The following is a 15,088-nucleotide window of genomic DNA, read 5'->3' as shown; positions in this document are numbered from 1 at the left end:
AGTGATTTGTTAATTTTCTGCAAGATACTTTCACTTCTTTTTTTCCTTTAGAATTTGATTGTTTACATTTTCCCAACATTGCCCTGGTTCATTGCTTGTCTATACTGCTTTTAACTATGTGTACTGTCCAATAACTTCCTTTATTTTTTTTTGTATTGCTTCCTTGAATATTTCTCAGATGATCTGTAGTGAGATTTCTTCATCATTGCAAATCAGTAACCTACAATGTCACCTAAAAATGCCCTAGAGGACTACTTTCAAGAGCTATCCTTTAGTATAGTCCTGTACTTGCTGGACACAGGAAGTTGGAGGTGCTTTGCACAGGAGAACAGAAGCAGAAAAGCACTCTATGTTGAGTGAATCTATAGGGTTTCCACCAAATAATGTGAACAAGTTGCTACTGAGCCAGGTGTAGATGAGGGACACAGACTGCAAGCAGGTAGCTCAGAGAGCCACACACCTGAGTTTGCCTCTGAGGACAGCTCTGATTTCCCATCTGATTTCTGAAGACCTGCTCACTTTGGACAGCAAAAGGACAATACTCAACAGTCAATGTCTGGTCCTAGCCATTCAGTGGGTCCTGACGTGGCATTCCATCTTTCTGGACAAAACAGGCTGGCCAAAAAGACACCCACTCTGTCCAGAAGAACACTGTGAGCCACTCTGATTTTTATGGAGCTTGGCCATCAGGCCTAACCCATGGAAATCACTCTGGATTTCCAATAAGTTGAATCTCCAGGAATCTGGAGCTATCAAAACGGAGTGAGACAATTTAATTCCAGCATTGGCAAGACAGCATTTGGACTCAGCAGATTACAAGATGTCCTGCCAGTTCTGGTTTTGGGCACACACTCCAAAGCAGGTGAATCCTTCCTGATTTGTAGTTCCACAGTAAATAAAGCATTTCACAGAGCTCCAGCAAAGATGAAACTAGCTGGCTGCTAGAAAAAGAGGGCCAAGAGAAGTGGTCCATTTCAGAAGAACTACTGTACTTGCTGCCAGCAGTTTCTGAAATGAAAGCCAAATAAAGTAACTGTAGTCTGTATCTATATATCTATCCATATATACCTATATCTATATCTGCATTGAGATATGCACCTGTGTGTAAAACATAAATTTGTATGTACACACTCATGCTAGATAGTATATGTATTTTGTGTGTATGTGTGCACATGGGAGCAGAGGTGCTTTCTACAAGTGATCTGTTCACACTTGCTGTGGTAGACCAGATGCATCTTCAACTCCTGTGACCCCAGATACCATGGTGCTGGAGAAAGAAGGGGTCCTTTGCTCCTCCCAGGTTTCTGGAGCTAATTCACTTCAGACTCTCTCATTTTTACATCTCTGCTTCTGACTCATTTGCCAATCAAAGTATATCTCTATCTCCCTCACTTTTTTACCATCATGTTAAGAGTAGGACAAGTTTTGTGGACTTTGGCAACTGAGTCATAAAAAATGAACCTCAAGAGCTTTGTTATAAAATAAAGAGGGTTGGGCTGGATGGTGTTGCCAAACTTTAAAAAGCTTCTGTAAAAACGTACATTTTCCTATAGTGCTACAAAGCCCATATTTACCTAATAGACTGTGGAAAGTCTAAAGGAGCTTCTACAAAATTTCTTGTAAATAATATTTGTTTTAAGAATTGATATGCATGCCAAAAACAATGTACTGCGTTTATCAGCTTGGAACTATTACAATCTTTTTGGTAAATAATATCCTGTTTTCTGAAAAGACTAAAATGTGTATCTAATCCAATTGTGTCACCTCTCATTTCCTTCAAAGACAGGGAAAAAGGCAAAGTTAAGTCTGAAATTCTGTTTTGAATTAACTGCCACTTTATCTCTAAGCGACTTCTTTGTGCAAAGCTGTTACTGCAAATACTGTTTCAGAGATCATTCAGTCATCTCCGACCCCTGCAATGCGTAACTACAAGGTAGTGAATGCTATCAGCACTATCATCTTGCATTTATGCATGGCATCTCATCCAAAGTGTTCCCGCTTCTTGCGGAGGGATCCTCTTGCTGGGGACCAGCTGCACCCTTCAGGGTCTGGTTCATAGTGTGTATGTGATTGGTAGAGTAACTGGGTTGTAGGAAGTCAGACAGACACTTTGACTCCACTTTAATGTGACATGACTAAAGCAAATAACACCCTCTAAGGTGAAAGCCAGTAGCAAGTGCTCCATAGTGTCATACAGCCATTGAAAGCAGGAAATTAAGAATATCTTGGGTGTTATTCTCCATTCCATTCATCTCTTTTTACATCTCTCTACCAGTATGAAGAGATCTAAGTGTAAGAAAGGTTCAGACACTCTAATAGAGAATGCAAGACTACAAAAGGTACTTGCATAGAGAAACTTGGTTATCCCAGTCATAATAGCACCAATTCTAGTCAGGACAAGTGTGGTAAAAGATTGAATACTTAAATTGAGTTGATTAAAAACACAATTTTCTTAATTAGATTAAAGTAAATTTAAACTCATTACACTACTCCTTGTCAGTCATTCCAGCCCCTCTCTCTCTCCACTCAGCCATGCACCCACAAATACCTTTCCATACCAGTCCATTTACTCTTGGTCCCTCCTCCTTGTCTTACTCAGCAATCAGGGTCTCCTCTTCTTGAAGGCATCTCCTGATTGCATCGGCAGTCAGCTGCTGAGTGCTGAGAAGCTCATCTCACCTTTGTTCTGCCCAGCTCTGTCATTTCTTCTAGCCGGACTCGTTCCCTACTGCTCCTGTAGCTTTTTTGCTCTCAGCTGCTGGAGAAGGTTGAGGTGGTGAGCCAGAGAGCAAAGAAGAAAGAAGAGAATTTATACTTTGGTATTTTGGAAGCTGGAATCCAGGGAGAAGCTTAAGAACGTGACTTGAGGCCAAAATGCTTTGCTCTCCAGTTACAGAGCAGAGCTAGGCAGGTTTATTCCTATCGTAATATTGTGGCCCATGTCTGGTTGTGAGCTGCCAGCATTGGTGAAGTGCAGTGGGTTCAGAGGAACCTCTCCTTCACTCATCTCCTCTCTGCAGCCATGTGGGAGGGAAGGGATAATAGAAGAATTAGCAGCACAGTGAGAAACTTGTCAGAGATAGAGCAGTCTACTGTGGAGCATAATGCATAACACATTATGAGACTGTATGCCTGGAAGTTATTATGGGGACATCTGGAGGTTACAATTCCTCCTGTCACTGTCCTCCTCAACTGTCCTCTGTTTCCCTCATTCCAGCAGACTTGTGGCCCTGAAACTGTTAAATTGGTCTTTGACTATTTCATTTATCGCAGCTGCTGAGTTGGGGAAAAAAAAAAAAAAGAAAAAAAAAAAAGAAAAAAAAAAGCTGCAGCTCACTGAAAACAGATGCTGCCTCTGTACTAAGCAGATAAATTAAATACATAAAGAATGAGTCGTGTATAATGTTGATTCTTTGTAAAGTTTTAGTGTTTTTATCCTTGATATTAAAATTCCAAGAACATTGTATCACTTTGTTTTTGATCTGTGAAATGTTTTTGATCTGATTAGTGAAATATATCATTGGCATTACTTATGAGTTCTGTAAATTAAATGGACTAACTGTAAATTAAATGGACTAACAATTTACCACAGAAATTATAGTAAAGAGAACAAAAAAAAATAAATCCATACAATGTCCATAACTTTTATCCATTGGAGTAAACTCCCCACTCCCACACCTGTGCACAGACCTGCATATACACAGATACACAGGAACGTGGTTCCTCAAAAGGATGCTGGACTCAAGCCCTTCTAGTACACTCTCTCAGAGCTTGCTGGCTGTCCAACAGAGATGTATCCTACTACCTAGTTAGCTGAACTGAGATGAACACTCACCTTTCTTTCAATACACTGCAATAGTCAAAGCTGATCATAAAAATGAATAAGCATGGATATTTTTGTTGGAAACACCTAATCAGTGTTTACAGTTCTATGGAAATGCAATGGTGTGCATAACACTTGAAAACTCAAATGTGAAATATCTGTGTTTTTCGGGTGTTAAATTTAACCAAATTATGATCTTTGCAACTTCGATCTATTGAAACTGAGTCTACTTTTAGGAAAGACAGGCAGGGAGCTTGCGGTCTGCCAGAGCCAGCAGAATTTGGAATTTGGTTAAGTTTCAAGATTTTGTGCCTCAAGTTACATTAAGCAGAATATCTATATGAAAGCATATTAGTGTCTGCATTTATGTATGCTGATTTTCATCTCAACAGTAGGAAAAATAATAAAAATTTAAAAAGAGGGTTTGGCAGCAAAACCACTTTCAGACATGGTTAGGGAGATATGAGTGAAATGAATAGGAGCTAAGGTCAAAGTCAAAGCATGACAACTGCAGAATTGCATGCAGTACATGTTTATATAGGTTTCCTTCTCCTGCCTCCTTTGGCACTTGTGATAATCTTCCCCAGGCAGATGCAAGCAAGATGCCACAGACATCCTGGCAATCACTTCTGGGCATCCAGGTTAGAGTAAATGCTGGGTATGAGGGCAAGGAGTGGTGGGAGGTTATCACACCACAAGTCAACCACAGATACTGCTTAAGGATAATCTATCTTTGTGATCCTTCTGTTATATCTTCCACACAGGATTTAGATGACTCAGTTATTGTTTTGCCCAGCCTCTGTGAGGAAAAAAATGTCTAAATGTGCAGAGATGGGGAAAATGAGGTCTCTCACACTTGCATCTCACAACAAAATTTGGGGAACATCTGCCTTTGCACTGTTTTCCTCGGAAAAGAAAGCCCCATACTAAAAGTCAGTCATTTGACTAGCTTTAATTTGTAGGTAGGCACCTATTTTTCCATTTCAGCCAAAACACTATTGTGTTTGTTGCTAATGTCAGAGACTTCAGAACAGCCCTAATCAGCACCCTGTTGCACAGTCTAGTAAAACAGGGGTAAAGCAACAAGACAAGAACAGGAAGCCCTGATCTCCAGATGAGCTGCAGCGATTTCTGAGATGTTGGAGTTCAAGATCCTGCAAGGAGGAAGCAGGGCAAAAAGTAGGACTGCACCCCTGGATTTCAAGAGATCTAACTTTGAACTATTCAGGGACTTTATTGGAGGAATCCCCTGGAACATGGCCCTAGAGGGAAAGGGGGCACAGGAGACCTGGCTAATATTCATGTACCACTTCCTCCAAGCTCAGAAAGAAGCTGAGCAAGGAGGACTGGAGACCTGTGTGTATGGGCAAGGAGCTCTTGGGAAAACTTAAACAGAAGAAGAAAGCATACATGATGTGATAGAAGGGACAGACCGCTTGTGTGGAATATAGGAATATTGTCAGAGAGTGCAGCGATGCAATGAGGAAGCCTAAGACCTGGTTAGAATTAAATTTAGCAAGAGATAAATTTAAGAGATAAATTTAGGCTTCTTCAGATTCATCAGCACCAAAAGGAAGACTAGCAAAAATGTGTGTGTTGCTAAATGAGGTGGGTGCCTTGGTGAGGGCAAATACGGAGAGGGCAGAGTTACTGGATGTCTTCTTTGTTTCAGTCTTCACTGCTAAGGCTAGTCCTCACTCAATGCCAAGACAAGAAACAAGAGAAAAAATCTGGAGAGTGAAAAACTTTCCCCTATTTGAAGAGGATTGGGTTAGAGATTATTTAGGCAAGCTAGACACTTACAAATCTATGGGCCCTGATGGGATGCACCTGTCATTCCTAGGCCATCTTGAAGGTCTCTTCCAACCTTAATGATTATATGATGATTCAAAATAGTAGTATGTAAGCAATTACAGATGGCTAATTTCTTATATTAGGACTGAGTTTATGTATCTTAGTAATTTTCTGTTATTACAAGTAGCATTGTGAGGTAGGTACCATCCTATTCTTTATTATTATTATTTTGATTGCAAAACAGCAATTCTAGTATGTGGTAACTTCTGTGTGCACCAACCTGCTTACACCAGAAAGCACATGCACTAAGTGCCCATGGGAATTAGAGCTGAAGATACATCTTGCTTCTGTTCTTTTCCATAAAGGATAGAATGAAATTACCTCAAAACCAGTGTTAAAAATAAACCCAGGGCACAGGATGGGAGGTGGACAGCAGTCCCTGTGGCCGAGGGGCAGCCTTTCTCTCTGGCAAGCCAAATGGCCCAGGGGAGCTAGCCCCAGAAAAGGGGCCCTCAGCCCCTGCAACCCTCCTCCTTCTTCCACGTGAAGGCATCTTCCATGCTGCTCCCAACACAGCTGCCTTTGGCCACGCATGGGCCACACCAGGTTGTTGAGGTCACAGTGGCCTCCACTGCCCCACCTTTGCCCTATAAAACAGGACCCCTGCAGCTGGCCCACATTTGCTGAGCTTCTAGGCACTTTGACAGCCAACTTGTGTGGCAGCAAGGTGAGTGGCAGGCCTCCTCAGTGTGAGAGGACAGCAATGCAGTCCAAGGAAGCACCGAGAAGGAGTGTACCTAACAAGAATGAGAAATGTCGTGGGCAGAGGGGTAGCACCTGCATCACAACAGACACCAGTGCCCAAGGGACCTCTGGCACACAGCCCACAGACACTTACAGGCAGTACCAGTGGCACCACAACGACACGGGGAACAGGCCACCCCCTCAGCCATACAGCGACAGGGGGCTGGGGCCTTCCCATTGGCACAATGGTGGCAAGGGGTGAAGGCAGGAGCATCAGCTGGACAGCCGCGTGGAGCAGAGGAGTGCCTGTCATCTAGAACACAGTGTGGGACCCAGCCATGGCTGTAAAACAGATGGCAATGTCAAACCCAGGCATGGAAATGAACTGGACAGTAGCATGGGACCTAGGCATGGAACTGGGAGAGTCCCTGGTTTGGCACCCTGGCCTGAGAACATTCCAGATGGAAGGCATCCCATTTGAGCAGTTCCAGGCAAGGGTTGGCTTATCCTTCTGCCAAACGCCGTGGAGTCCATGGAGCCGGATCCACCAGAAGATATGGAGGAACCAATGGAATTGGATGCACCTCAGCCAGACCAGACCTCTGACTACTGCAGCATGTCTTCACTCTCTGCCATGCAAGCACACCAATAACATCACAGGAGTGCCTCGTGAGCTCCCTACTCATCGCACAGCCTTCATCCCAAGCATTAGCTCGGAGCCACCAAACACCATGGACATCCCACAGGTTCACCTGCAAGATGTCCCAGCGATAAAGAACTCTGTTGCCAATTCTCAAGGATTGCATGAGTGTCTCTACAACTACCTTAACAGAAGGTGTGGGGAGCCTCTTTGCACAGATAACTAATGATAGAACTAGAGGGAATGGCCTCATGTTGCACCAGAGAAGGTTTACGTTAGAAATTAGGAGACATTTCTTCTCAGAAAGAGTAGTTAGGCATTGGAACGGGTTGCCCGGGTAGGTGGTGGCATCACAGTCCCTGGAGTGTTTGTTCAAGGAAATGTTGGACCTGGTGCTTAGGGACATGGTTTAGTGGGTGATATTGGTAGTAAAGTGACGGTTGGACCAGATGATCTCAAAGGTCTCTTCCAAACTAAATGATTCTATGATTCTATTCAGGTGTGACTCCAGTAAGGGACTCAGACGGCACCAGACTGCCAGATTTTAGGTGTTTGGCTCAAGTGGAATCCAAAAGTGTAATTTATGGCCTCATGTACAGTGTGCTTTAGGTGTCCAAAACACGTTCCACTTAGATCTAGCTAATAGAAACTGTGAAAGCGAGCCTGTATCCAAAATTTAACCCTTGGGAACACAGGCACTCAAAAGAACCTTTTTGCAGACTTCTTCCGAGGACAGATATGCTTTCTTTGTGGGAACTAGGCCAGCCTTGCACTGTTTGGAGATGGTACCTATAGTTTGACCAACTATCAGCGGATACTTTCTCTCCACCAAGAGGTGGGACACCTGAATGGATATCCTCAGTCACGGAAGGCTCCCATTGGGGTTAAGCCCAGACCATGCAAAAGCAGTCTGCCTGGGGGAGCACCAAACCTGGGCTTCCACCCTCCTTCACAAGCTGGTTGTTGAAAAGAAAATTACCATCCGATAAATTAAGGCATCACAAGCTCATCTTGTGAGGGAGTCTTATTTTGTCAGTGTGTAATAAGTATCTCCAATACACAATGACATGAATATTAACCTTGAGGTGGCATAGATACAGAAATTATCTATTGCATGATTAGTCTAGGCAGGAACTCACAGTTTGGTTGTTTACCACAGGATACACTAGCCAGGTGCACAAGCAGAGCTGTCAATCAAATTAGTTGATCCAAACAGATCAGTATTATATGAATAGTTGAAATTATGGACCACCAGATAAGTTTGCTCCCCAGTCACTTCAAAAATTACCCATTTCTTATGTAAAACTTGTTAGTTACTCTTGTTAGTCTTTTGGAAGACATTAATCCAATAGTAAAACCTGAGTGAAAGCATGTGAACAGTCGATTCTCTTATCACAAGGACAAAGATGCAATCCTTATTTGTCAGATAACCTACAGTCTGCAAATACAAAATCTGTCCATGATGCAGTGGAAGCCACCGTGTTATCATATTCTTTGACTCAAGAACAATGTTTAACGCATCAGTTAGTTTCCTATTACATATGAACTGTATTCTGGCTATTTTTTAACTGTTCTTGATGAGCAAAATCCTGAAAAAGCACATTGAGGGAGTCGTTAAGCTAGGCTGAATTCCTACCCTTAGGTAGTAATTGCCTTCACAGTTCTGACATCCTTCTTCAGGTCCAGAGGTTAACTGAGGATCTGACTAGCTTCTTATAAATCTGTGGGGACAAATCCTCTCCAATGGCTCTTTCACTGGGATGCGTCCATGAATCAAGCCATCAGGATCTTCCCATTATCATAGGGACTGAATGGAATGTCATTCAATTCAGTGGTGAGCAAGCACCACTGTGGCAGAAGGTGCTGAAAGAGTCCTTTATCTCAGAATGAATTAGCACTAGGCAAGGAAGTTAGGGATTGCAATTGTCAGTTTAAACTGTAGCATAATTTTCATTTAATATGAAAGCTTTCAAACCATACATCCTGTAACCTTTTGTAAAAAAGCAAGACCTGACTGTCATACTGGGTGCATGGATATGTCTCTCAGTAATATCAGAAATTATTAGAAAGTGTGAAAGAACAGCTTGAGCTAAGAAAAAATGTATTAGGGTAGAGGGTAGAGTGATCAGATTTCTGTATTTCTGTAGTATCAACATGAAGATCAAGGTCAGAATACTGAGCCAAACATCCTCAGCTATCTTTTAATATCTTTTAACACAAGTTTTTTGTGTGTGTGTGTGTGGTTTTTTTTTTGTTTTGTTTTTTTAACTTGTAGCACTGCCATAACAAAACAGATGCTAGAAATTCTCACTCCAAAACTCTTTGCTTTTCATCCAGTTTTAAAGCCGTGGTGACATTCCAAGTTAAACTCACAATGGAGAAAGAAATATGCTGGTGTTTTCATTGTAATATGAATTTTCCATTGAAAATGTGGTTGAATTAGCAGTTCATTTTTTAACTATTACTTTAATTTGTTCTTTGTGGTCAATTGTGTGGGTTTTTTTTGTTGTTTTTTTTTTTTTCTTTCTATAAAAATCATGCCTCAGTCCTATGCCTTTTGAGACATCTCCACATAAAATGCCTTACAGGGTAGGGAATTGTCTAATTATATGTCTGTAAAGTGGCTAGAGAGCTTCATTTGTGTGGAGTAAAACAAATAAGAGAAAATGTGGAGGAATGTGCTGCTGAATGAATGTGGGCATACCAATCTTGTTCCCATACATGGGCAATAATATTAAGGTGTTGGGAGTGACTCTGAGTCTAGACATCCATTAAAGGTTTTGTATTTTCAATCCCTCTTTTAACTTGTGCCTGGAGTAACTGATGTATGTGTTCACACACCCGGGCATAAAAAAACAAGGCAGGAAGAAACTTTTTTTTCTTTTTACCCTTTTTAGCACATGGAAAGTAAAAAGGATTTAGAGATCTTTAGTTAAAAAATGTTTATGCTTTTTTTACCTCCCATATGCAATGCCTAAGGGATTCTCCTGTCTGGATCAGTGGTGGGCTTTCAGAACCTGAGATACAGAAAACCCTTAGGATTATTTTAAATTGTGTAACATTTTCCAGGAGGTAATTTGTAAGGAATTCAAGGCCGGTAGGTCTTCTTTATCTGGACAATCAATGCAGAGCTGTAATCTCAATGCCAGTATCAGCCACCATGTGAGAAGGATAAATACAGCTCATGATTCCTGACAAATTTTACCTGTTTGTTCCTATCTTTTATGTACATTAGAAACTAAGAGTGTTAAGCCATAGCATACCAGAGGGAGGGGAAGGTGGCTGTAGGAAACACAGGGAGGCATAGTTCCCCATCTTGAAGCTAAATAAGAAAGAAGTGAATCTGGCTCAGTGAAAAGATGTGTACTGTGAAAAGGAGGAGGAAGGGCTCTGGGTAGTAAAGATGTTTTTTCCCTCTGCTCACACTAATAGTCATCTATCTCCAAAGAAGAACTATTGGACAGAAGCTGCAGTTGGGCTCCTTCCAACCTGCCATATCTCAAGATATGGATACTCTATGCACATTCTATGCCAAGGCAATATGAAGAAATCTCAGGTGCCATGTGCAGACCCAATAAAATAAAAATTTCAGTTACATTTCATGAAGTGGATGCTACTCAGGATCATCAGCAGCTGTTTGATCCTCAGAGTAAAAGCACAGGCCAGCAAACCTTAAAAGCCCAATGTTCTTTCCTTAGGAGATGCTTTCCCCAGGCTGTGGAACTTTGTGCTCTTTGACAAGGTCCAAGGTAACTAATGAAACAAGACATTTTAGTGATGGCTGCATAAAGTTGCCTGGCTTTTCTATTTTCCTGCCTAAGGCAGCACCAGAGGGGTCCCAGGTAAAGTCACCTGGGTGGTTTGACTGGCCATTTTCACAGATTTGGTCCTTTTTCTCTTCCACTTACCATCTATTTTATAGACAGCTAAAGTTCCCTGCAGTCTACAGTACTGCTCTGGGAGATTTCTTCTTTCAGGTTACACTTGTGTACTCTCCGTAAGCTTTCCTTAACGTGACTGTGCTGGAGTTTTTAAAATATTCTTAAATTCAGTTTGTGATTACAAGCTATTTGCCCTTTCTCAGTGTGCAATTGCCAAAGAGTGTGAAGGAAGAACCTTCTAAGGGCCTGACTACACTTGTACCATACCTGAGCACACAAACCGATTGTTAGAAGCCTGGTACTAATAATTTACCGTATAGGTACAGAAAAGTTTTTCAGCCAGGCCTGATATATCATGTAAACTGGAAAAAAAATAAAATAAAAATAAAAACAGAACAGTGTTCTTGCATAATAAGAAAGTACAATAATTCATGAAGTAAAAAACATCATTGACAGGTTAAAAATAAACTTAGTGAGACAGACATCTGCTACCTCTTCTACCATCCATTCTAAGGGGTGAGTTTCTGTATTTATAACTGTATGTATAGATATATATGGCACCAACAAAATACAGTCTATTTTGCCTTTAGAAACATAATCCGTCTTCCATTCTAATACATTTTAACAGACCCTAAGTCCATTGTATCTTAATCTAAATTCCGTCTGTATCAAAATAGGCATTGATATCAACAAAGTCAAATAACCTTGATTTGTGACATGTTGTGCTTATTACTTTTTACTCCTGAATGACAATCAGAAGTACTTCTGTACTCAGGAGCCTCCTTTTAGTTTCTGTCAGTTCCTTCTTAATAGTATGATTTTCATGACTTTTCTTCTGAAGGGAATCATTAATTTCTGGGCCTGTTCATCTGTATTTCCTACCAAGGAATCCTCCTCTGGCCCCTGTAGTCCATAGCTTCATCTCACATCCCTCTCTTTTAGTTTTCCCCCAGGGAAGCTGAATTTAATACAGGTTCTGTTCTATTTTAGTGTAACTCACTCAATATGAATGATCATTTATACTGTGCCCTCTTGACTGGTGATTTTTACATTCTTTGACTGCAAATAAGCACAATTGCATTCATGGATCAGTGAGTCAACCTAGTCCAGCCAAAGGAGTTTCCTGTAGAAAAAAAAAAAAAAAATGTTCCAAGAAGAGCCGTAGACTTTCAACCAGTTGAAATACTGATTCAGCATCAAACTTGAGCAAGTCCCTGAGAAGGTGAAGTAGAGAGGGAGGTGCTAGTCTTTTTGCTCCCTGGTCACTAATGACAGGATACGTGGGAATGGCACAGAGCTGCACCAGGGGAGGCTCAGACTACACATTAGGTAACATATCTTTATTGTGAGGGGGAAGTATTTCTTTCCTGTGAGTGCATTAGGAAGCACTGGAACAAGCTTCCTAGCAAGGTGGTTGATGTCCCATGTCTGTCAATGTTCAAGAGGCATTTGGACAATAACCTCAATAACATGCTTAAACTTTAGGTTAGCCCTGAAATGGTTAGGCAATTGGACTCGATGGTCTTTGAAGGTCCCTTTCAACTGACCTATTCTATCTCTATTGTTATTTCTCTGTGCTGTCTCTAAAGACTCGAGGCTGCCCTGCACAAACCCTGTGTACTCCTAGTGATCTTTGTATGAAAAAAGCTAGCAGGGTTTAAAGAGAGGCACTTGAAGCCCTTCTTCCCCTGGTGTTAGCAACCTGCTCCAATAATCTTCAAAAGCCCTTTATTTTCTTTATGTTAAAAAAAATAAAAAAGTAAATCTTGTCATGCCAGTGAATTAACATATCCTGCTTCTTCTCACTGCTGCATGAGAGAAAGATGGCCATGTATCCACTACCACTGGAGATTTTTTCCTTCCCCACCTTTTAGCATGGATAGTGCTGAGCACTTTCAAGAGACTCAGCTCACCTGACTCTTCTCTAGTCCTGTATGACAGTATTGCCTTTGCTAGTCACAGGCTATAAGCTGTATTGAGTATCTCCTTCTGTAACAACTAAATATGGGCTAGTAACGATTAGTTTCTTAGGCCTTCAATAAATTTGTGATTTTATTTCTACATAAAGTATGCTTTCCTTTTGCCATAAGCAAGATTTTAAGGGAAGCTTTGTCAGCTTTGTAGGTCTGAGTCTTTTACTTCCAGCAAAGACTTCAAGTCAAAGTGGAATGAGAGCTACAAATGTAGATGTGTTTCATGGGTGCCAAAAGACTGTATTAATAAATACATGCTCAAACCAGGTTTGCTTTTCCTAGAAGAGGCCCAAGTGGCTAGGTCAGAGGCTACACACAGTGGGTGGCAGGGTGCAGCTCCAACACTGAGTCATAGACCCATGCACAGGACTGCATGGGCACCACCAGGCCAGGTTGCTCACACCAGCAGCAAGCAGGAATTAAGAAGAGACACTGTGTTATGGGAAAGGGAAGTCCACAAAAGGCCACAGCTGGACAGTGAAGGACTTATTTTGGTTGAACTTTCTATCCTTCGTGTACCCGGAATTGCACCAGAGTAGGCTGCACAAGCAGAAAGGCCAAACAGGAACAGATAAAGAGCATTAAATTGTCCATGCTATGGACCTGGCTATCCCTACCAATACTGTCAGGGAGCTAGACTTCAAACTAGCCTTAGTATGGGCCCATGGAGCAAGTGCCATAAGACTCCTGTAAAAGTAGAGCAAACAACTGCCTTCAGCAGCACTCTCCTGAACTGATCTAAAATGCCAGTATGGGTGATGGCACCCCCTGACTAGTCCTTTAGCACCATGACCATTTTTCTAAGAGAATTACCTTTCTGAACTACTCCTGGGGCAATCTCTGTGCTTTGTCTTGCTTGCTGCCCTTTGACGTTGCAGTCCCATTTGTTCAGCTGCCTGCCTTCTATAGTATCCAACTCTTAACCTATGTACACAGGCTCCCAGGGCCATTATCCAGCTATTCCAACCATTGCACTGGAAATGGCTGAATATCAGTGATTCCTTCTTTGTTTAGAAACTGAGAGTCAGTGGTTTGATTTATAACAATAAATGACTACAAAGGGCAAACAGCATCCAGTTTTCAATCAGATGAGTATATGCAGCATTTTGGCAAGCAGTAAACATAAAATTCTTATGCTTTGCCAAAGTTTAAAATGTATCAAGCCATATCTGTGTTACGTGATTGGAATAATGCATGCATTTTAAAACTCTGCATTGAGTTAATAGTCAGTATTTTAATCTTGAAGACTGATTGAGGAAGAGGTTGTGTTTAAATTCCAAAAAAGTTAAAATTCAAATCCTGAGTCTGAGGAGAAATCAACGTCAAACTTTCTGGATAGAGTGCTTACTGGTGAGTCTTACAAGCAATGGGGAAATTAAAATACAAGCCCAAAAAAGTGTCTCAGGAAGCAAATGAATTGAGGTGTCATTTCAGACAGAAATCTCTAGTCTACAGAGAGGCAGAAAGCCAAAACTAAGTACTTTTATAACATTAAAAAAATCAGTCTACTAGTGATTTGTGATTAACTAACTGAGCACTGAGGCATAAGAACTCAGCAAAAAATGTTCAGTTACAAAACAGCTAACTGTTGGCACGGTTATTTTCATTTCCACAAAACTACTGGATAGCAATGATAATTATTTGCTGCATAAAGTACTGTATAAGCTTCAGCAAATTTACCCTCACAGCTCCAATGGCCAGTGTGGCAATAGACAGTTAAAGGCTGGGCAACCAAACCTGCCCAAGTCCCTTGTTGGTGTCACGTCCCCTCACACAGCCAGACCACAGAAGGATTTGTGACTGGCCCCAGGAACTTCTGATTCTCAAACTTGTCCTCAGATAGACAGCCAACCCCCTGTCTGAAATAAATCTTGCTGACTTGTATTCCCATTTATTTCTCTGTGTGTTCTGGTCATTGAAGAAACCAAAGCTTTCAGTTTGTACAATTCAGTGGTAAATGTACTAGTGGTGGTGCTGAAATCATTTTGCTGACATTTAGCACTTACTTCAATAACTTCTTTCATAGCCTGTGGAAGAACTTACCTCTACATTTTTCCTCACTGCTTCTTTTTCTAACTCATATACCCTCATTCCTTTTTTCAAAGGCATGGCCAGACAGGCCCCACTACACAGATATTGTGACTATGCTTCAGACCTGGTTCTTCACCAGGTTATTTCCAATTGTCCTTCATGTTATAGCAAATCAGTTGTACACTTGTCATCAAAAAAAGCA

The 15,088-nt window shown here is 41.4% G+C and overlaps 1 protein-coding gene across 2 annotated transcripts in view; it reads right to left on the bottom strand.

Moving 5' to 3' along the window:
* KCNJ15 (potassium inwardly rectifying channel subfamily J member 15) overlaps positions 1-2,826 on the bottom strand; it is a 37,150-nt gene extending 34,324 nt beyond the window's left edge. The window contains exon 1 of one of the 2 annotated variants that reach the window (XM_072026984.1): positions 2,680-2,826. Coding sequence is in view for 1 of the 2 variants with exons in the window: in XM_021268367.4 (XP_021124042.1) it covers positions 2,549-2,556 (8 nt within the window). In the remaining variant the exon portion in view is untranslated. Of the gene's footprint in view, positions 1-2,548; positions 2,572-2,679 lie in introns of those variants that run through there. The other variant, XM_021268367.4, reaches the window with a different exon arrangement.
* Positions 2,827-15,088: the final 12,262 nt, after the last annotated feature.

Source organism: Anas platyrhynchos, chromosome 1 (assembly GCF_047663525.1).
Source record: "Anas platyrhynchos isolate ZD024472 breed Pekin duck chromosome 1, IASCAAS_PekinDuck_T2T, whole genome shotgun sequence".
Taxonomy (NCBI): domain Eukaryota; kingdom Metazoa; phylum Chordata; class Aves; order Anseriformes; family Anatidae; genus Anas; species Anas platyrhynchos.
The sequence above is the reverse complement of the archived record's forward strand: the minus strand, read 5'-3'. Positions and strand labels throughout refer to the sequence as shown.